The following is a 23,872-nucleotide window of genomic DNA, read 5'->3' as shown; positions in this document are numbered from 1 at the left end:
ACATTTCCCAAAGCTAGATTATTTTATTAGCTTGAAATAAGCATTGGAAAAAATTAAGCAGACTTTTACTGGTAAATTTATCAATGAAATGTGACCAGAAATCCTGAAAAATCCTTCTGTTGAGTTATATTTAATTTATTCTTGTTGTGTCGAATCAGCGGTATCAACCGTCCTCGTGCATTTACTTAGCTGACTGGCTGATGTTGTGAACATGGCGTCTCAGTGCAGCCTCTCCACCTTATTTCCTATCCAGAGTCAGCTGGATGTCGCACTAGAAGAAGCCACGACAGAACAAGAGAAGGAACATCTTGTCTTCCAGTATCTGAAGAAACTAGACGAGAGAGGGGACCTGAAGATACCCGATTTCCAGTCAGGTTAGACCATGTTACAGCTCCAGCAGTGTGTCTCTCCATATATGTTTTACAGTTTGACTTGAGTTTGCTAACGCTGCACGTCTTGACATGCTCACACAGTGTGAATACTGAAGGCTAGGGTGTCGTCTCATTTCCCATTGCTTTTAAATACTTTTAAATATATATTTTTGGTTAATTTCGGCCCTGTCTGTATGTGTTTCTAACTATGCCGACGCCCTTAAACTGAGTGTTTTTGTTAATTAGCTAGCTAACTTATCTACTCCCAAAGCAGCAGGTGGTACAGTCAGTCAAGGAGCTAGCAGCAAAGACTAACTTTAGAGAGCAGCGGCTTTGTGTAGATGTATTTTTTTTAGAAAGTGTGATTCTTCCTGTTTTGTGCATCAGCTGTTTTTTCTTTTACAGTAATGAGTGGCACATCCCGGAAGCCACCAGTCTTCATTCTCAGTCTGCATTTATCTTCCTCAGGGATTTGTTAGCATGCACCACTAAATAATCTTCATGCTAATTCCTACAAAAGGCATCTTGAGATGTGTTTTTTGTTTGTTGTTCCTTTAAAAACAACATTAAAAAGGTGCTGTAACTGCATCAAACAGATTGAATAATGTTGTTCCATGGTTGAAAAATAAAAAATGGTTCTCAAATAAATCACAGTCTTTTTTAAAAACAAAACAAAACAAAAAAAAAACTTCAGCTGTCAACTCTGCTGTTAGATCCTCTGTTGAGTCATGCAGCATGTTGGCAATATCTCATCACACCAGTAGATGGGGATCTACAGTAGATCATCAGACTACACAATGAACAGGCTGTATAGCATCATAAATGGGCCCCCAAATAACTCCTCATGACAGTTTTTTAAACTGCCTGACAGACACAAGATTTAAGTTTTTGTCTCTCTGTGTGTTTAGCCAATTTAGGGTGTATAGTTTTTGGCTCAACGGGAGATTACCTGACAGACAGGGAGGCACGACAGTAATAAGGTGTTGCTTAACTTGATTACAGAAAGTGTGTTGAAATGTTAAATCTGTCAGAGTAGTGATAAGGGCACATATTACACTTATGGCTGTTCATGTATTTGCGTTTTATCCCTATACTTGTATAGAATGTCCTTGAATGTATCCAGTTTCTTCTTTTTGCATAGTCAAAGATACATTAAATATATAACAATTTACCATAGATGTGGTATAGAATATATTTATATTGCCATAATCTCTTCATCAAGTAGAACTTGTATTAATACCAGTTTACGCAACACAGATAAGGAAGGGCGGAAATGACCCTATTGTGGTTACTCTGAAATGAAGACAGCTATTTTAGCTTTAACTTCCGTGCTTGCAGCATTTTTAAAGCTGGAAAAAAATAAGGGGTCCCCAGGTCAAATGCTACCGAGGTTAAGACTCTTGTTATCCTCAGGACACATTACAAAACTAGGCAGCAACAAAGATAAATGGGCTACAATGTTCAGAACGCATGTTCTGTAAGAGAAGTTAATTATTTTCAAGCACTTTATGCTGGATTTTGGTGCTCAGTTTGCTGTAAAAATATGACAAAAACATACACGATCCATATCTACAGAAATAAATTAATAGGGTTTAATAGCTTCATAGCACTTTTGAAGCTGTGAGCACTTTCAAGTCATTGCTTTGATCCATCAACGTTTTCCATAATAACATAAATGCAGTATCAGGCCTGACAGATATACCCACACAGTGATGGGCACTGTAAAGCGTTTTGCCTACACTGTGACTAAACATAATTAATAAGATGACAGCATCATTTTCCACTCTGTGACTTGCTCCAGGCTTGGAATGGCTGAACACGGAGGGGCCCCTGTCTTTGAACAAGGAGCTGGCTGGGAAAGTGGTCCTGCTTGACTTCTTTACATACTGCTGCATCAACTGCATGCACATCCTGCCTGACCTGCACCAGCTAGAGAAGAAGCACTCTGTCAAAGGTATGATGGACTTTGGTTTTAAGCAGGGACATGCTTGAGTGTCTTGATCCTAAAAGGGCTTGGGAGATTATGTAGAGGTGTGGGGGGGCTCACAATCTCATATGGCTGATTTAAAGCGTAAGAATATTCAATTTTACACCATAATAATGAAGCTATACGATGTGGGAAAATAGGACAATCTCTCAATGGTGTCCCACTTTTGAAATTAAGCAGAATCAAAGCCCATAATGAATAACGTGTTGATGAATTAATGAGTTAAATTAAGATAATTATGAGAGATTATTTGATATTCAAATGAAGTCTGTTGTTACCAGCCACCTTGGAAAGCTTGGTTGATCAGGTTGGTTGAAGCCATTTGCAAGAAGCGAACACTCTCCTCTGATTTTGTGCATTTGGCTTCTCACATGTTCAGTTGTGCACAATTTTTTTTAAAGCAATGTTACCAGATAGCTATAAAAATCAATAAGTGTAAAATTATATTGTCAAGTTGTATCTACGACTGGCACTTGCTGATTGAAATTGAAAAGATAAGGTTGGCGTTATCCTTTTTTTATTTTTATTTTTGCAACACTACATTACTACTATTCAATAAGTGCAGTATTTTTTAAAGCACCAATCTGGGCCGACACTAATACTAATGTTAGAAATATCAGTTTGGATGATTGCCGACACCAGTTGTTTTTGGTGGTTGATATTTGTTTTTGTTTTGTTTTCATCAGTTTCCCCTTTTGTGCCTTTTGTCTACCTGTGGCATAGATGTTTAATGGGTTCAATTTGAAATGATATAAATGTGTAAGCCAAAATGCTGACTAGTAAATGTTTCAGTAAAGTGACGTTCCTCTCCTGCCAAATTATAACAAATTGAATACTTCCAGAAAGCAGCACTGGCCTGCCAGACTGCATTTAAATGTAGTCCTTACAGTCTGACTAAAGGTACAGTGGACCTCCCAATGGGAACACAATTCCATCAATACCTTATTATGTGTCATCATGCTGCGTCATGGGAACATGTGTAAGTTCACTGGGGCAGAGAAAGTGTAGTGCTTCAACTCAACTTCTCTCTTCTTCTTTTCCAAGAGCTTGAGGGCCCTTATCTGAGCTGTGAAGAGACAGTTACTAAAAATATTTCCCAAGCTGCAGAGTCAGTAGGGCCCATAATTGTACCCTGCCTGCTGTACTTCACTGTATGGCTCTTTATTTAGCCACTCCATGTTAAGCATAATCGCATCCGTCTGACTCTGGCATCCTGCTGACACTTCAAGGGATCATCTGAGGAAGTTGTTCAGCTTGAAATTCAGTTGTGAGCCTGGCGGGATACAGAACACACACACACACACAAAAAGCTCAGTGGCATCGCACATTATCACACTTGTCTTATCTTTGGCACTGCTATGGGTACATTCTGTTTGCTGCCCTGGTCAGTGAGGTGTGGGAGCCACCCTGTCCAGTCACTCCCACAGTACACCCACCCACCCACCCATCGTCACTGCAATCTGTGCTGGTACTATACTGCTTGGCACAGGCCGTGGGTGACGAAATCCTCTGCAGATAGCGTGAGCTTGAAGGTTTGGAATTGTGTGTTTTTTTGCTCCTGTTGAGGGCAGCTCAGCGATGAGTTAATGTAAAGGAAATGTCCAACTGACGCCTTTTATGGAGGCCAGGGGGCTTTGAAATCTAAATTTAAAATGTGAAAATTATTCAGTCTCCAGTCTTTTTTTTGTCATCGTGGCCGATGTGTGAGCAAAAGTCTGCTCATAAAGCTGATCCAGGTACAATGCAAAGCAGAGTTTAAAACCAAAATAAAAAAAAATGTGTTTCCTTATGTTTAAAACTTTAGCATTTGATTTGTATCTGCGCTTCTATGCTTGTATCTATAAGTAAATTCAGAATAACAAGGTGGCTTTTGACATTTCTGTTGCTCCTCTCAGGCTCGGTTTGCACACAGTTTTTGAATCATATGAGCACAAACGTGTTTCAATAGTTTCACACCAACTGGTAGACAGGAAGGACACTTGTTGAGACATCTTCTCCACAAGGCCATGGCTCAACACGTTTTAGTGCCATGAAGAGTATCACAAACATTTTTTTTCCCCCACAGTTTTAGGCCATTTAGTTACATAACATTTACACATCGGTTGTCAATCGTAACCAATTGCATTCATTGTTTGGATAATAAGCATAGTGTTAGTGGTCTTTGATGACTACTGAGAAATAACACAGATAAGAAATAAGAGTCTCGAGGCAATACAAGTTTTCCAAGAAGCTCAGCGAGACCTACGTTATTTCAGGCTGGATGTTTTTAGTAGAAAATCCCATCAGTGTCCCTTCTTCTTGCACATCTTTGTGTGTTAACTTGTTATTCGAGCTTATGCAACTTTTTGTCAAAAAGATTTACGAGATGGACACGAGTTTGAACCATTTGTGTATCTTTCAGCTACTGTCACACAGTTGATTAACGTGCCGGCAGACATTGTGCTTTTTGTGAGGGAGTTAAGTTAAAATATCAAAAATATGTCCTAAACATTTGGAAACCACTTACCTACTGTTGATGTTTGTTTACATTTGTCCTTGTATCTCTCTCAGATGGACTGATTATTGTAGGTGTACACTCGGCTAAATTCCCCAATGAAAAGGTGAGTGTTTTCATTCTTCATTCTCCTTTTTTTACCTTTGAGTATCTACTTGTGCTTTCTGTCTGCATTTTCATAACTGCAAAGTATCAACAAATATGTGTGTTTTTGGGATTGCTAAAGACAGTCCTTTGTCAACATAAGCCACTCATTCCTAAGGCAGAAAACTAATGTACCAACGCATGAGAGTCTGATTTGGTGATATTTATCAGAATTATCATAGTTGAAAATTATGTTCAAATCTTGAGAAAATCCCCCTAATACTGTTGATCTGTCTCCTTTATCCTAAATGAAGCTGGCACACAGTTATATTATAATACAGAATAAGCTCTGTGCTCCTGTAGTACTGCCTTTGGGAAAATATGTGCTTGATACACACAGTGCTTCCCCTTCTTGTTTGTGAAAATACTTTGGGACAATGAAACAACTGTTTTGATTAATTTTGAGGTTCAGACATTCATTCAGAACATGATGATTCTGCCTAAACTCCCTGGAAGAGTGTCCGGTTTTATTTAGAGTTGAAAGAACTTAATAAACTTAATAATCAAATAGTCGACTGACAGAAAATGTTTTGGAAATTGCTTTTTATAATCCATTAATTATTTCAGTTATTCTTTAGGTAAATATGCAAATTTTTGGGTTCTAGCTTGCATATGTATAAAAAAAAGTTGAAAAAAGCTAATTTGCATTGTGGGTAATGTAGGCATCAGGTTTTGAAAAGCACTCCACTGGTCTATTTCATTCCTGTAACACTGTTGGACTCATTATGGAAAGTTTAAAAATAAATAATCAAAATCGATACAGCAGAAATAGAGATATCAGCGGTTTTATTCCACCCATTCTTCTTCCTTTTTTAAACCTGGCGCCTACATTACCCAAAATTCAACTTAGCCACTGAGTGACATCACTGGAGGCAATTTATCAGAATACATGCAGCTTACTCTGGAGCCACAAAAGGCTTTAAACCTTTTTTCACATATGCAGTAGTACTCCCCAAGACCTGTAAACACACTTTTAAGTGTAAAATTGGTGGAATTATCCTTTAATATTGTACATCCTTGGTCTTGGGGCCTGGAAATTATAACTTTTATCTGACATTTTGAAAAAATGATTGACTAATCTTTAAAATGTATTGAAAATAATTTATAATTTATGAAAAATATGATTTATTGGAGTCACAACTCTTTGCTAATGTGTGTATTTGTATCCAACCCTTCAAAGGTCGTGGACAACGTCCGCAGCGCTGTGCTTCGCTACAACATCTGCCACCCAGTGGTGAACGACAGCGAGGCGCTCCTCTGGCATGAGCTGGAGGTGTCATGCTGGCCCACGCTGGTCTTACTGGGCCCACGGGGCAACCTGCTCTTCTCCCTGGTGGGCGAAGGCCACCGAGACAAGCTAACGCTCTTTACTGACTGCGCCCTCCGTCACTTCCGGGAGCAGGGTCTGCTGAAGACACACGCAGTGGGGATCAAGCTGTACCGAGACTCCCTGCCACCCAGCATCCTGTCCTTTCCTGGGAAGGTGGCCATGGACAGCAGCAGGAAAAGACTGGCCATAGCAGACACCGGGCATCACCGAATTCTGGTGGTGTCCTCGACCGGACACCTGTTACATGTCATAGGAGGTAAGAAGCAGGAAACAGGAAGAACAGAGGCATACTTGTTGAATGTGCACTAGCCTTCAATAGGCATACTTCCACTCTTTGTCATTTTGAAAGAAAGGACATAAACCTTTTTGTAATCTGTGCAAACGTAATCAGTTGTGGATAAAAACATCAAATATTGTTTTTGCTTTATAATATTCAGAATCTTTACAAATTAAACAACAATATTTGAGCATTACTGATATTTTTAGAGTACTCACATGCCTCAACAAACCTCAGAGGAGCCACATGATAGTCTGTGTTGTCCCAAGACCAACAGAGGGGTTGGCAGCAGCAGGGACCAGTACACACTGGGAACTGGCACTGAGCTAAGTGTGGACAAAATGGGTAGAAATTATTTTTGTCGTTTGACCCCACTCAGTCCTTTCTCACATAGTATGAGAAATAATATTATAATAAGAATTATAATAATAATATTTATACTAACGTTCAAGTTCAATCTTAAAGATGTCATTTTGTAGGACAGATTCTTAAAAAATGTCTTTTGTTGTTGTTCTGTCTGTACGGACTGACAATGAGCTGTGGTCCAGAAGGTTGTGTCCTCCATTTAACTGAACTAGAGGACGTCCTCCTGAGCATATTTGTGACATGTAGTATAAGTACATTAGATTAAATAGACCACAGTCACAAATCAAAATAATGAATCCACTTACAGAAATGAAAGACGACCTGTGGTACAACTGTAAACGGGCAAGTGTGCCTGTACATATGACCTGTTATATCTCTTTTTTTCCTGAAACTGAAAGTTTAGGTGGGGAAGATGAAAAATGCCTAAATCCAACTCTCTTAATAAATAAAATATAAAATGGGATATATAAGATGAAATTGAAACTGCTGTTCCTCAGTAACCGTTTAATTTCAAAAGGTTGATGAGCAGAGTTCATACAAAATCCTGAAATAATGGAAAATGCTTAATTAAGTGTGTTAAATCAGGGCTCCAGACTAAGTTTTCACAATGTTTAGTGGAACTTAACAGATTTTGGGTGCTTGTGCAGCTGAAATAGTTGCACCCTGTAAATGCTTGGTCATACTGAGTCTGATAATAGACAAGTTTCCCTGCAAAGCTCTATTATGACAGTGATTGATTATGTGGCGAATAAAAATAGAAACATAGCCACTTATCTGTCATCAGAGATGTGTTTCACGCACGTGTTTCAGTTCAGTGAGGTAAAGAGCTTTGATGCACGTACTGTAGTATGGAAAGTAGGTATTATGTATATTTTTTTTATTGGATTATCTCTTCAGGGCCTGAAAGCGGGAGACAAGATGGCGACTTGTCCGAAGCTTCCTTTAACTCTCCTCAGGGTGTGGCCATTAAAGGGGACACTGTGTACGTGGCCGACACAGAAAACCACCTGATTCGAAAGGTAGTACTTTAAACTATATCGTAAAAGTGCATTTTTGAAAAAAAAATAATCGTGTTTCTCTTTACGTTTAATCCCGTCTGTGTGTTTGTCTGTGTTTCTGTCTGTCAGATTGACCTGTTAGAGGGGAAAGTCAGCACTCTAGCTGGAGTAGGCACTCAAGGCACAGACAAAGAGGGTGGGGCCATGGGACCTCAGCAGCCCATCAGCTCTCCTTGGGATGTGACTATTGGGACTGCTGGTGAGTCTTAGGATGCTGCCCTTGCTCTCATTGCCTACCAAACACAATCTCCTCTATTTGTTTTCTTTCGGCACACTTCCATACAATGAATAAACCCTGAGAGAGAGAGAGGTCAGTCACAACCTCTGTCTCAGAGTGCCTGCACATTGTTTAGTCTTGTCATTTTGCATGAGATTGAGGTGAAGGTTGAAAAAGTCTTTTCACAACAGGAAGTGAATAGATCGCACCTCTGTTGAAAAGACTTAGGTGTGACTTGTGGTGTGATCACACCTTTTAGATGGATTTTTTGCAGCTTGCATATTTAGTGCAATTAGAGAGCAACAAAAACATGCGTGGATGCTGACATTGTTGTGATTACATTTTGAATAAAACCAAATTATAGCTTCAGATGTTCACGGTAAGTTGCAACAGAGTTGAGTTTTTAAAAACCAACTCCTTCTGAACCTGACAGTGAATAGGAAAGGTATCAGTGCAGGTATCACAGATATTCTTTAGGGACCCTCAGAGGTGGATTGAATGGGCGAATTAATTCATTGGAAGAGACACTTTAATCAATAGGATCTTATTCATGGGCGATACTCAGTAAACCTCTTTGCCAAAATTTTAGTTCTTCTGAACCTCTTTGAGGACAAAAATCAATAGTAAGTCAGAACTATTCAAGGTGTCAACTGATTTAAACTCCCTGACAAGGTCTTTCATATTCTCCTAAAGTAATCCAAGACCTCCACTTTAAAAATCAAAGCTCAGTCCATCTAAACTCTCTGCTTCTATTATTTTTGCCTTGGGCATTCAGAGTTTCTCTCTTAATAACCTTTTTTTAATATTTGCCCCACAGTGCCTTTTTCTTTTTATCAAAGCAGAAAGCCTTTTTAATTCAGCTTTTGAATCTCTCACAGCTTTTGTTTCCCAGGCTTCACTTAGACCAAATCAAGTGTGGATTGTGCATTTAGGCTGCGATGGTGAAGGTTGTAGGGGTTGCTGGTAATAAAACGCAGCAGCCCTGCAGCAGCCCTGCAGCAGCCCTGCTGCGCATCGCTGAAACAGAATCAGCTTTTGGAGAAACGCAATCTGATGTCACATTGCATGGACACATAAACCACCGATCAGACCGCCTGATCAACAGTATTCTTGTTCAAGCTGTTCACACTAAATTTATAAAATGACACTATAATGTGTTTTCTTGTAAGTTCTGGTTTACACAACATGTTACGTGTCAGGGTGAAACAAATACTGTCCTGTAGGCCAAAAAAGACACATGCACCAACATGCAGGAATCCGCCGAATTGCTCTGTGTTTCTGTTATGTTGCTTGGTGCCTCGAACAACATGGTACTGTCATAAGACTGCACCAGCAGGGGAGTTGAAATACCCTGCACAGTCTACGTGGATGGAGAAAGAGTTCTCAGTTTCAAGTGTCTCATTTTAAGCTCCTGGCAGGAGTTCATGGATCAATCGATGACACTCTCCCATTTGTCCCAGTCCTCTCACACCACCGCACAACCCTGCGCTAATCGCCGCAATGCCTGATTAGATCGGAAATGAGGCCTAAGTGTGAGTGTACTGTATGTCTTGTGTTCACATCAGGCCTTGTTACCTGTAGGTAGACAGAGTTGTCGCCATACACAGCGATGTATATATACACACCTGTAATTGGTGCTATACGTTATTGCAGAATTATTTTTCTCTCCTGGAAGGGCTGGTATCATTTATACATGGTGAATACAGAACTATTAAGCATGGCTTATTTTTATACTATTTTTATGGCAGGAGCACTGAGTCAATAAATGGATAAACAGTTTAATTTTTCTTATTTTGTTTCCTTCTTTAAGTCCAAGGATGCTTGAAAATCATCTTGTTCTCACTAATCATGACATACACCATTACACTTAATCCGGTATTACCTTGTTGTCTCCCATAATCCCTCCTGTCCCGATCAAGGTGTCATAGTCTAATTCCCTTTAGTAGAAAGACAACCCGATGTTACACATCTCATTTTCCTCATAGATAACGTATCTATTTTGTCTCCTAGTAGACAGGACATTAAGGATCTCTGTGACAAACAGTGTATCAGGATGCTTTTGTTACCGCAGCCATGTGCAAGATTTTCATTTGAGTGATTCCGTCAGACACATTTTGATAAATTTGACTGCGTAAAGAGGGGCCCTTATGTCTTTCTCTCAGCAAAGCTGTGTTGATGAGTTACTCAAAACTGTGCAGAGGCTCACAAGTTTAAATATATTAGAGACTAGTCCTTGTAGCAGTTGTAAATTACTATGTCATCTGTTTGTCTTACTACTTTCTTGCCTCAGGTTAACAATGTTTACTATCAGTCATCAAAGTGCTTCTTCAGGCCTGAGGTGTGTGACAGTTGTAGTTAAAATGTAATGTTAGAATTTCCTTGTGACATTGTGTTAATCAAACAAAGATGAAAGAGCGCACCTGGACTGAGTTGTTTGTTCTGCCTTTGGCGAGTACTATACTCACCATCAGTCAGTTTGCACATCAGAGAAATGTTGTTTGATTATAGTCACATGAATTTAAAGTTTTAATTATAGGACTTTTAGGGACATAAGCACAATTATTTCTCCATCACACACAGTCAGAAGAGTACGGAAGCCCTAAAGGGCCATGCATTCATACATTTTATTTCCTCCGTTTTCCCGTGATAACGAATTAATTTCATTTGTTTTCTTGAGATCTCGAGTTATTATCTCAAAATAACAACTGCCGTTTTCCCGAGATAACGGGATAATTTTCTCGAGATCTCGAGATAACAAAACTTTGTTTTCCGAGATAACGGGATAATTTTCTCGAGATCTCGAGATAACGAAACTTTGTTTTCCCGAGATAATGGGATAATTTTCTCGAGATCTCGAGATAACAAAACTTTGTTTTCCAGAGATAATGATATAATTAATTCGAGATCTCGAGATAATGACTGTGATATGATAGGCCTGAGATTATGGAGATGCCCGGGACCTCTTAGCTGGTCAGCTATGTAGTTAAGGACGACATCAGGCTTACTTAGATTGCACCGCCGATATAGCTGAAGCCTTGCTAACCTCTTTTTAGATTACGCACACTAATGTGTATATTATCTATAATAGCAAGGCATAATGCTATTTCAGTCTGTGTCAGGCCTTGATTGAAAAGATGTGACGCGGTGATCGATATGCTCCTGCTCCTCTGACATTGCTACACTGAATGATGTTTCCTGCAATGATTTAATATACTACACTATCGTTTTGTTTTCTCAAGATCTTGAATTAATTATATCGTTGTCTCGGGAAAACAAAGTTTCGTTATCTCGAGATCTCGAGAAAATTATCCCGTTATCTCGGGAAAACGGCAGTTGTTATTTCGAGATAATAACTCGAGATCTCGAGAAAACAAATGAAATTAACTCATTATCACGGAAAAACGGAGGAAATAAAATGTATGAATGCATGGCCCTTTAGGGCTTCCGTAGAAGCGTACAGAAGAGGCAGTCAGTCTTTGTCACATTTTCTGCACAGGCTGATGGATGACACAACCTGCTGGTTTGCACATCACCACATGGCGGGAGGATGTGGAATCAGACCTTTAAAGCCACTTACATTGTCCTCTGAGAGTACATCCAAACACTCATTGCATATTCATGATTTATTCACCATGTGCATGAATAATTAAGCAAGAGGACCTCACACCTTTTGAACTGTAAAGTACTACAGTGACATTGATGCTGCGAGTCAGGTGCTGGAGTTGTCGAATTTTCCTGGCAGTCCACCAGATGTGATCAAGAAGGGCTGAGCTCTGTGCTGCATTAAAAAAACAACGGACATACTGTGTGTGTATCCATCGTGGTGACAGCGTTGTCTCCGGGGAGAGCATCTGAGGTGACATATGGCCTTTGTCAGACAGGCTGCCGTCACTTAAACCTGCACGGCAGCATTTCTGAATCATTTCTGACAAGCACCAAACAATGACAAATCATTAGATCACAAGAGATATTTCTTTGTAATAGTGTAATAATGGATTAGTTTATTTATTTAGAAAGAAAATTATAATTATAGCTCAAAGTAAGCTTCCCAAAGACACCTGAAAGGACTTTTTATGTCGACTGGTAAACAGCCAAGAGCAGTGATACAAGTTTCCTGTTTCTGTTTTTCTGTTTGATTGTATGCATGTGTGTGTAGGCGGTGTTGAAGATAACGTGCTGTGGATAGCCATGGCAGGGACCCACCAGATCTGGGCTTACTTCCTAGCAGATGGGAAACTGCCCAAAGGAAGGTGAGAGACGGATGCATGACCACCATGGCCACTTGGCCGCGGCCACCATTCAAAGCCACTAATAACTCTTTTCCAACAATAAAAATGAAAACTCACTTGTTTTATGTGTGTAGCTGGCCGCTTCACAGGAAGTCAAATGTCAATATTTACCACAGAGACATCTCCAGCTAAGAGGATCTCCCTCCATGAGGAAATGATCCAAGTTTAGCATCATCAGAGTCATGTTCCCTGTTTTATTTGAACTCTGCATATCCAATAGCCAATGCAGTAAAGTGTTTATCATTCTCTTTTCATAAAAACAGTGAGTCCAAAGCGGGGATGTGTGTGCGATGGGCAGGCAGTGGCAGCGAGGAGAACCGGAACAACTCCTACCCCCACAAGGCTGGCTTTGCCCAGCCTTCAGGCCTGGCTTTAGCCCCGGAGGAGCCCTGGAGCTGCCTGTACGTGGCCGATAGTGAAAGCAGTACCATCCGCACGCTGGCCCTGAAGGATGGAGCCGTCAAGTTGCTGGTCGGGGGAGAGAGAGACCCAATGGTGAGTGTGCAATAATTGATAGGTAGATGGACAGATGTTTCTGCCTGTTTCTTTTATTTTGTTTTGATGAAGAGACCCCTAACAACAAAAATGGTTAAAACATTTTTGTTCATTTTAGTGTTTCTCTTAGAGGAGAATTTCTTATCTAATGATATTAATAAGAATGTAGTGAACAGCAGTTTGAACATTAGGTAGAGGAAATTTAAAGTCCATCCCCAGAGCAGCCTGCATGAAGTACAGAACCTTTCATACATTGCTTTCAATGACAGTACGTCCTCTACCTGACTTTTCCCCCATTCATCAGCAGCAGACACACTGTAAAACCTGCTCATTGATCCACCACACTTCCAGCCACAGAAAACACTCCAGCAATTGTTATGAAAAATGTTACGCAAAGCTTTGGATAACTCCTAGGCAATCACAAGGTTTCAGGGCCAATTCTCCATAGATAGAAAGTATTGATTTAAGAAATAAAAGCCATAAATAAACACTGCCTCTCTTGTTTGTTGTTTGAAGCCTGAAAACAATTTTTGGTTGTACTTTAATGTCCTCACAGTCAATCTGCTGTAGTTTCTTTTCCTGCCACACTTGTGTATTTTTGGAAAGTCCCAAGAGCTTTAAAGCTTGTAGTCACGCACACGAGTGGTACGTAATTAACTAGAGAGTCATGTATAGTTTATTCAACATAGATGTGATTCAGCAAAACCATTAATGTGTAGTCTGCTGCCATAGACATTTGAGCTTTTTAACTGAGACAATGAAACGTAAAACCTGAAACAGGATTAAAGCTGTTGCAAGTGAATGTGCATCTGAAGTGACAGTGTCATGTTTGCATGTTAATTGGCAGAGCATTTGCATCAGCATATGCTGCATCTGGCCTTTGTTATTCATTCCCCAGCCCTTTGAATATTTTTATATTTACAGATTTCTTTTCATAGGAACAGTTCATCCTAAAATCAACATTATTTCACTTACCTGTATTGCTATTTATCTATCTAGATTCACTAGGGCTCTCTTTCAAAACAAAACCTAAAGAAGTGTTTTGTGGGCGGGGAGCATAGCCACTGCTTAGAGAGTTTGGTGCAGAGTCAGACCTTCCTCCTTCTGGAGGAAAAAACACCCTGGGTCACGTCGGATTCTGGTCTGATCCGGAGCCATAGCTCGGAGATTACTTTTTAACTTTTGGGATCAATAACTTTATCTCCACTCCCGTTTATCAACCTGACTGCAGCAGCAATCTGCAGAGGTGACGGCCATTGTCAGATGTTTATATACTGCAATGTTGACCGCTAAAAGAAGAAGAGCTAAAGAGGAGTTCAGTGAGAGGTTGACATGAATTCAAACCTAAATTTGATGTGTGCCGTTGCTTGCTAACGTTTGGTTACAGCTAATATACAATAAAGTTTGAGGCGAATAAACACTCGTGTGAGTAACAAGAAAACACAGAATTGATCCCGCAGTCAAACTTGCTTCGCTGGTGGTGAAAACACCATTAACCACTGCTGATGAAAATGTATCCGGTGTGACTCAGGCATAAATGTTTACAGACAGGGTAATGTTTTAGTTTTGTTCATGTTACATTTAGTAACATTTGCCAATTTCCTTACTCCCAATTAGTCAAAAACTGGCGCTTTGGGATGGCGGCCGGCCTGTCCTACAATCCCAAAGCGTCAGTTTTAGACAAGCTGGGAGGGAGACTCAAAAATCAACTTTTATTACTAAAAGGTCCTTTAATGCAGAATTCTTACATATTATATATTTAATTCATCTTCTTTCAGGGAAAATAAGAACACAAAATCTTCACAACAACCTCTTTACGAGTTTCCATTTTCTTAAGTGCTCCAGAAGAATATACAGTAGAATCTGCTGACGGTACTGTAGACTTAGAATAATTTGCTGCTCTCACCGAGAGTTGGATGAGAAGATTGATATCATTCTGAAGCCTGTGCGCTAAATATGAAGCTGGTATTGATCTTTCCACCTCACTTCTGGTGAGAAAGCCAATAAGCCTATTTCCCAAAATGTTGAACTATTCCTTTAACCCCTTTTGATTTTATTTGATCAAAGTTTTCCATGTAAAAGCCAAAGCTTTTAATATGTGTGTATTTATCAAATGAAAGTTATTGAGTCAGGGGGTATCATGCTGTTTTTCAGTACGTCCAGCCTTAGTTTTAACTTCCTTCACACTACAGAACATTTTCACATTTCTGCTAACAGCTGAATCTCCATCTGAAACACAGGTCACAAGTGAAGCCACTGGTGATTAGACCAGTTCCACTAGTGCCATAATAGATTCTCCAAAAGATTTAATTTCCTCTTTCAGCTGGGCCTGTTGAGCCAGCTCTGTATCTGTGCAGAGGCAGTGAGCTGTGGAGTATCATGAGACTTTTTTTTTTGTTTTATATCAGATTGTAAACTCATTATTTTGTTTCTTGAGCTTAGTGATGCAGAATGAAAATCTATTTATTTCAGTTCTTTATGTGACAATTTGGTTGTTTATTGGCTGTGATAGTAATTTATCTGTTTGGGTCATGTTGACCTGAAACAGCCTGCGGCACTAGGAGCTGTTTCACTTAATTAGCTTTTTGCGACTTTGAACAAAAACGTGAAGAATCATTTTAAGACAATTTCTTCCACATAATCAGAGAATATTCCCCTTTGTTATGTTTTAGGTTTTACATTTATCATTAATGTTACAGCACTTTTCTTCAAAACGTATCGTAAACTTCTCAAGTATGACTCATCAAACTACTTTTAGTGCAGTGACTAACGCGATTTAAAGAAATTGTCATCTTTCTTGTGTTTCTTACAAATGTGGCATATGAATTCTTGTGTTAGTGTTCTTGTGTGAATTATTCAGAATTTTTTAAAGATACTTACGCCACTGTAGTGTTGATAAAGATGGATCATTCTCTTTCTTAATGATCAAAAAGCCTCCCTGTCTTTCCTTTCCAAAACTGAACATTAAGATTGGATCATCTGCTCTTTCACCTACACTGAGGTTAAACAAGGTGTCACAAGTTGCAGTTTGGGCATTTGTATGTTTTATATCTTTATTTGATCTCTTCTGAACCTTTTGCCTCCTTTTGTACTAGAACCTTTTTGCTTTTGGGGATGTAGACGGAAAAGGGGTTGATGCCAAGCTGCAGCATCCTCTCTGCGTCGCCTGGGCTCCTGAACAAAGCCTGCTCTATGTGGCTGACTCCTACAACCACAAGGTAACTGCTGCATGTCACAAGGCTTTCAAGCCCGTAACATTTGATGCTTCTGTTCTTAACTCTTTATACTATCTTTTGTTTGATTGTGTCAATGTGGCCTGTGTGATTATGTTCAGATCAAGGTGGTGGATCCAAAGACAAAGCAGTGTAGCACATTAGCAGGGACAGGAGAGGCCGGAGATACTCTAGGCCCTGAATTTAACAAGTCCTGCTTCAATGAACCCGGAGGAATCTGTGCTGGCGACAGTGGCAAGCTTCTCTACGTGGCCGATACCAACAACCACCAAGTCAAAGTGCTGGACCTGGCATCCAAGACTGTCTCGCTGGTGAGGCCTGTGTGTGTGTGTGGTGTGTGTGTGTGTGAGTGAGAGTGTGTGTGTGTGTGTGTGTGAGTGAGAGTGAGAGTGAGAGAGAGAGAAAAGCTCACTTCCAACTGGGAAAGCACTTTAACCTTGTCCACTTTTGTTCTTAATCTACCTTAAAAGCCTTTGTACTTCAAGAGTTTCGATAAAGGTAACAAGGAAAGGAAACTGTAAGTGTCTTTTTAATCCAAACTTCCAAATCTCTCTCCCCTGTCCAGTTCCCCATCTCCATGGACTGCACAGACTCGGTACCTTCAAAGCCTTCAGGTCCTGCCAAAGCACCTACGTTGCCTAAATCAGCTGCCAGGAAAGAAATGCCACCAGTGGCAGTGTCTGCAGGCCAGACTCTCATCATGTCGCTCAGCCTGTCGCTTCCAGAAGGAACAAAACTGACTGAAGAGGCTCCCAGCTGCTGGGCTCTCTCAGCTGAGGGTGAGAGACAGTTCAATTATTGTTAGAAATGTCATGGATGTAAATGTTTAATTCACATTTACCGTATAAGTACATTTGACTGCACCCATGAAAGGCATCTTGCCAGTTCGCTGAGCTGAAGCTTGCTGAAGTTTTTCCAACGTCGCATGTAGGGCTGCACAATTAATTTGAATATTATCGAAAATCGCAATCGCAGGAGCTGCATTTTGTTTTACAAAGTTAAAGATGTGTGAGCAAAAGGCTTTATAAAGAAGTACTGTAGTTCTGCAGAGATGTCCTGGCCTACAAATCTTGTTCTCCAGATGTGAGAAAACACATCGTTCAGCCCGGGTTGTAAGGCACTTATGCAGTTTACAGTGACAACGGTGGCAGATTTAACACTTGATGACGGACCACTATTGTTTATGTATTGGCGTGCGAAGCTTATCCCTGGTATGACAGACAGAACAGTTTGATATCTGAACATTTAAGATTAAAACTAAATTAATGCTAATTTTACAACTGCAGATTATAAACTAGTTAACCGGACATGCTAAAGTGTACAGCTTACGTTGGAGCACACAAATGACTAATTCCTTACACTTTTGCTGTCGAGTTTTTGTTTTTCTAAAGGCCAAAAACAACACGAACACAAACTCCTTTTATACCGAGTAAAGCTTTTAATGCATCCCCGTGCACAACCACTTCATCATGTGGAGAAACTCAAAGCTTGACAGCACCTGCTGTCTTTATTTACGCTTGCTAAGCTATGATTGGACAGTTGCTGTTCATTGGAGGGGTTTAGCTGACAGTTAGTTCTGAACAGACAGCAGTATTTGACAACGATTTAACAAATATTTGCCAAAAGAAAAAAGTTTATTGAGTAGAAATGGAGAGATTTCAGTGAGAGGACAGTCGGGAAGTTAAAGTGAGAACAGACAAATCCCAGGATCTGCAGGATTTTGCTGCTTTTGTGGAGGAGCATTTGTCCAAACTCACGCTGTGCACGGCTCATATTTAGAATGGATCCTGCTATTGTTTGAAGAAGGTTTCAAAATTCAGTTCAACTGCGTACTTTGCTGAAGTTATTTTCTACCTTTCAGGGTGAAGTTGCAAACCTGTCCTCAAACATTTATAATGACCCTGTTCTGGATGCGAGCCACTCAAACTCTCCTACTAGGCTTTATTTTGGTCTGTGATCCACGAGTCTGTCAAAAAAAAATAATGGAAGTGAAGGATGCTTAACCTTCATTTTCACTGTACAACAAGCAGATTCTCACTCTGCCGGCCCACGTCTGGGACTTAAAGCTCTCAGCTGAGAGATGGAGGAATACTTGGATCAGTCAGGGAGTCTTTTAATGCAAGTTCAATATATGGCTTTTACTGCTTTACACTATTCAAAAGGCTTTGTTCACTGTTCACAAAGTGTAATCAACAGTAGGATCCAGTGTGAAGTCATTTGAGATATGCGGTTGATGGCCCGTTCATTAGGTTTGGAACAAAAGTGTTTCCATCATTCTGAGCGATGCAGCATGCAGTCAGCGATATCAGTACGCTATTTTTAGAACATTTCGATAAGACGACATGCCTTAGTTCACATAATTAGCTACCAGGCTATGTTACGTGATCCCCCGCTGTCCGATTATACCCAGTCTAGACTTAGGCTGATCAGATCAAAGCAGAGGCAGGAATTTTAATGGATCAAGTTAGAAGTGCACGGCTGATCTAAATTGTTTTTTACTGGCTTTTTAGAAATGGCTTCCCTGGGACCTCATGTTCAGCATCGGCTTCATTAATCACCGCTGGCATGGATTTGACGGACTCTCTGGCATAATATTTTCTCACAGTTGAAGTTCGAGCCTTTTCTTTTCGACTTTCATTCATCTTTCAGTGCTCACGTCACTTTAGATGTCTGTTTGTTTCTAAAAATATCCCCTGTGGATCAGTGAATTCTTGTCCTCAGTCTCACACGGCCTGATTCATCGGGGTTATTTGGGGTTTAGGCTAATATCGTGAGGGACTCCATTTAGCAGTCAGGTGTGATGCTCAAACTCAAACTAGTGCCCAAGGTGTATCTTGCCACAGTCAGCCATGAATTTAGATGCTATACAGACATTGTCATGCCCTTTCAGATCATGGGTGACTCCACTGGTTGCAAGAAGAAGTCCAGTTTCATGTAAGCTTAGGAGAAAATTACCCTACTTCTCACTTGATTATTACCCCAAGAAACTGTTTCCTATTGAGATTATGGTCTCGATCACTAGTTTCAAGTCTTCTTTAATACAGCATGATGTTGTTTTTGTAAATTATGGTCCCATTTAGAGAAAAATAGACAATAAAGCAGCGTATGCTTTAGGGCATGGATTTCTTGTGATTGATAAGATGTTACCATGGCGTGTCCTCAAGTCTTCAGTCAGGTTACATCTGGCTCAGAAAACCCACAGTGGCGACGACCGTAATGCCAAAGTCAAGACTTCACAACTGTAGTCCACATTCCAATAGTCATGGTGGGAAGTAAACATTACACTTGCTTAACTTTAGCATGTAAGCATTGTCATTCTTCATGAGCTTGTTAACGAAACATTCAGCTCGAAGTACAGCCTCACAGAGCTGCTCGCACAGCTGAAGACACGTTTGTGAAGTCTTCATGTTTCCTAATTAGTCAGATTGTATTTGACTGTTGATTTTGTCTCTTTGACAGCTTAGATTATAACTACACAAATTCTCTTTCCTGTTTTTCACAGGCTACGAGTGGCTGCTAGAAACTCCTGTGGTTACCGGTGACATAGTGGATCTGTCGAAGCCCCTCTCCATCTCAACCAAACTTCCAGCCGTTATAAAGGACTCAAACAGCAATCCAAGCCTCACTTTGGGTGTATGGGTGTACTACTGTAAGGAAACAAGTAACGCCTGTATGATGAAAGCAGCCTCCTTCACCCAGCCTCTTCAAATAAGTGCCAGTCCTGGAGAGGAGGAGGTCACCGTGTTGTTGACTCATGCCTTCTAAAACCTCTTACCTGTCTGCGTCACAAACCCAGCTCCTGGTTCAGAAACACAGATTGTCTCTGCAATTCATACAAACCTGATTTTCAGGGGAATTACATTTCGAACTACTCAGAAGCCCCTTCAACCAAACATAATGCATCAGTGCTGTAATGTCCTTGACTCTGTGTGAGAGGTATTACAATTGCAACATAAATATCCATCTAACTGTAAGAAAACTGTTTGTCATAGATGAAAAGTTACCTCCTTCTTTATAAAACACTGACAGAACAAAATGAATTCAGCAAAATAAACATACCTTCTCTAGAATTAATGAGAAACTACCTAATTGGCAGAAGGTGATGATGGTGTCAGTGATAAATAGACAAATCAACAGATTTTCTGTCATTTAATGATGTTTTGGAGGATTTTAACTAGCTAAACCTCTGATCGGCTTCATGTCTTCACCTGAATTGCCAGATGGATTTGAATTTCAAACACCCAACTATTTACATTCAGGTTTTGTGCAACAGAATATGTTTTCCCACCACAACCTCCAACTAGTAATTTATTGAACAATTTCAGCTTTTAAAGAATTATTAGAGGACCTCCGTTGTGTTTGAAACCATTTCTCATGTAAATTAGAGGAGGTTTTTCTTTCAGTCCCTTGAGTAATTACATGGCTGGTGGGGAAAAAGGAACATTTAATGGAGCTGATTTGCGACTCAGACTCGGAGAAAGAAGTTTTATTGTCTTTCATGGGGATTATTTAGAAAGGAAACAAAATCTCTAACCTTTCCTTTAATCTCCAGTGGTTGATGAGAAGTCATCTATGCAGACTCACGTTTATATAAGAAAACACATTTACTATTGACTAGTTGTTTATTCGCATGCTTATTAGTAGTAAATAGGCATATTAGTCATTATAAAGCAGTTTTTAATGCCTTATTCTGCTAACTACTTGGCCATTAACTCCTCTGTAACCCCCAAATTACTGCTTATTGATAGTGAGCAAGGACGTTTTTGTACATGAATTACGATCTTAATATGGTCAGTATGAGCCTTTATAAGGTCGTAGTACCCTTGTTATTTGGACACCATAAACACAAGAAGTTTTTTGTTTTGTTACATAAGAATAGACCATATCTATAAGGTGTTATTAACCCTTTCATGCATGGTCCAGTTCAGTGGGCAGATATCTGGAAGCCATTTTAGCCACTGAAGTTGGAGTACCATGTCCCAATTACCAGATAGTGGATCTCCAAAGCCTTGATTATCATCCTTGTGTCTCTGGAATAACCGTTAAATCATGGTGTTATATTTTTCGACTAAATATGGTGTTAGAATTATGTTTTTAGCCAGAATTATGTTTTTTTCTGTGACGAAAAATACCTCTGTTCACTTCAGCGGTCATTGTGTGCCAAATGGGAATATTCTGCATATTTAGAGTCTGTCTTTTTTGTATGTTTTATTTAAAATTAGAACAGTATTTACACTTGAATAGTTTTAATAAACAGCAATATCAAAAAGTCTTCAGAGTTGATCGAAATAAACACCCATTTTATCTAAAAATATATCCAATAGGCAGACTATAACCATTGGAGTGGACGGATGTGTTTTCAGTCACAGAAAAAAGAGGTTTAAGAAAAATATTAATACAATTACAAATTTCTAGCATTTCTTATTCAGTTAAAAATGTTGTTTTTACCTGTCTGACTTAACGGTTATTACTGATTCCTGAGAGTAAAAACAGATTTAATCACTCGTGCATGAAAGGGTTAAGGGAGAACAACTATTCTCGTAGGACTACCACCTTATGAGGCCCATTCTGAGTAATTAATGTACAAAAACTTCCTTACATGATATCAAAAAGCAATAATTAGGAGATAATTGAGGGAGAACTCTTAGTTAATGACCTAGTATTTGTAGAAGATGGTCATACAGAATAAGCATTATTATGACTAATAAAAAACAAGCAACTAGTTAACTGTAATATGTGTTTTCTAATATAAAGGGTTACCCACATTTTTATTATCATTAATAAAATAAAATAATTTAAAAAAAATTAAACGGACTGTTAATTCACATCTTCACTGTATAGTTTTTTAATAGTCGTATATGTCCATATATACGTGTGGTTGCTTTAGTTTACAGTCACTCAGCTTGGATGGTGCATTCAGGCGCACTCACGAAGCTTACGTAAATATTTCACTAACATGTCACCACAGAGCTTGTGGTCTTAAATCGTTTACAAAGTTCACGGTCTCTCAAAGGTTACGCTCATCGCTGAAAGCTTTGTTCCGTGTCTCCACTCCATGTATGACTGATTGTACTTTTGACTATCATTTATTCATGAGTCATGGAGCTCTTTTTATTTAGACCATGCAATACTGCTCTTATCTAAGTAATGAATAAAGTGCCTGTTCTCGATATGGGGGAGCAACCTCTGTGAACTGATGACACCGACTGACTGCTGCTTAAGAAAGTATTATTAAAGCCTCTGTTTCAAGCATTTATACACTCTATCGCAAGAGGCACTCTAATAATGTTTACTGTACTTCCTTATGTAATATGATATAATAATGGTGTTACTGTCATTTCCCCTTATTGGTTTTCAACGTTAGAAGTTACAGGGTCTGAGAGTGTTTTGATAATAACCGCTGTCATCATGCCTCATGACATAATTGTGCCCGTCAGACTGTTTTTATTTGGTTTGGATCACTCGGCCCAAGTGCCTTGCAAAGAGGTGTGACTGTATGGATGGCACGAAATCGACGACACTCTAACTGTATCGAAAGCAATAACAACATACTCCTGTGATGGGAGAAATGTTTTATTCCCACAAGTTATTTATTTCAAATGAGCTGCGTACGTTTCTGTTATTCCTCTGGCATTTTTTAATGAGCAGTAATGAGCTTGAGTGGCTGCTGGTGGGCATTTAGTTCCTCATATTGTTTTCTTGTTTTCACTTGATTTCTTCTCACTGTACCGCCTTTTGAGGCACATTTTGGGACGATTTGTTCTTGTTAGTACGTCTGCTTGTCAATGCTGCACTTTAAGATGCAACCGAGCAAAATAATAAAACACTTTTATCTTGTCCGGTGTGTGTGTGTGTGTGTGTGTTCTTTAAAGAGCGTTGCTGAGATTTCACACAGATTCTTCGTGTATTCATTTGCAGATTTTCAAGCCTTCGAGAATCAGCTAAGCATAACTAGGATTATTACATTAATACGTTGAAAGACATAGCTATGTGAGATATTCCCAGAACCTCCACTCATGAGCCGGCTCCCTCGTTAATGTGTCACGATGCCAGCTCAAATGTGCGCTGACCTCAGAGGACAGTAAACGCCTCTCGTTTGTGTCATGACCACTTTTGCGTGACGACCACTTGAGCTTGTTTTTGGTAACAAAGTCATACACAATAGCCTGAGAGAAGCAACTCTCCATGTTTACATGTCACATCATATGACAATTTATCGTGTGACACCTGTTTACACCAAGACTACAACAGCTGAAGTAGTTCTTTTGCTAGTACTTCTTCAAGTATTTAAGTATTATCAGTAAAATAAATGTTCCCTATTGTAGGTGATATTTCTGGATTAATATGGCCGCTGCATTAATGTGTTTGTTGCATTTTACTGCTGTAGATGTTTATGGCTGAGCTCATTTTGACTACTTTATATAGTGTTGGGTACTTTAGTCTACAGCAATGCATCATATTCTGTCTCTACGAAGTCAACTTTTTCAGAAAAAACAGCCCTGTTTTCTGTTTTATTAAGGCAATTTTCAGCAATTCAGGAGGATTTTCAAATTGTTTATTTAGCTGAAGAACATATAAAGGATTTAAAATGTTGCCAGACATGAATTTCAC

The 23,872-nt window shown here is 39.5% G+C and overlaps 1 protein-coding gene across 1 annotated transcript; it reads left to right on the top strand.

Moving 5' to 3' along the window:
• The first annotated feature begins 211 nt into the window (after positions 1 to 211).
• On the top strand, positions 212 to 23,098 carry nhlrc2 (NHL repeat containing 2). The gene is made up of 12 exons (XM_073490307.1): positions 212 to 374; positions 2,173 to 2,325; positions 4,909 to 4,958; positions 6,177 to 6,582; positions 7,867 to 7,988; positions 8,097 to 8,226; positions 12,401 to 12,494; positions 12,797 to 13,028; positions 16,124 to 16,246; positions 16,363 to 16,572; positions 16,827 to 17,040; positions 19,764 to 23,098. Exons 1-12 carry the CDS (start codon positions 212 to 214, stop codon positions 20,024 to 20,026), a joined length of 2,160 nt encoding a protein of 719 aa, XP_073346408.1. The 3' UTR covers positions 20,027 to 23,098.
• Positions 23,099 to 23,872: the final 774 nt, after the last annotated feature.

Source organism: Pagrus major, chromosome 20 (assembly GCF_040436345.1).
Source record: "Pagrus major chromosome 20, Pma_NU_1.0".
NCBI lineage: Eukaryota > Metazoa > Chordata > Actinopteri > Spariformes > Sparidae > Pagrus > Pagrus major.
This window is presented reverse-complemented; position numbering and strand designations above follow the sequence as displayed.

Coding starts and splice junctions, on each gene's coding strand:
- nhlrc2 (XM_073490307.1), top strand. CDS start 212: ATGGCGTCTCAGTGCAGCCTCTCCACCTTATTTCCTATCCAGAGTCAG. Junction 7,989..8,096: donor AAAACCACCTGATTCGAAAG/GTAGTACTTTAA, acceptor TCTGTCTGTCAG/ATTGACCTGTTAGAGGGGAA. Junction 12,495..12,796: donor GGGAAACTGCCCAAAGGAAG/GTGAGAGACGGA, acceptor TCATAAAAACAG/TGAGTCCAAAGCGGGGATGT.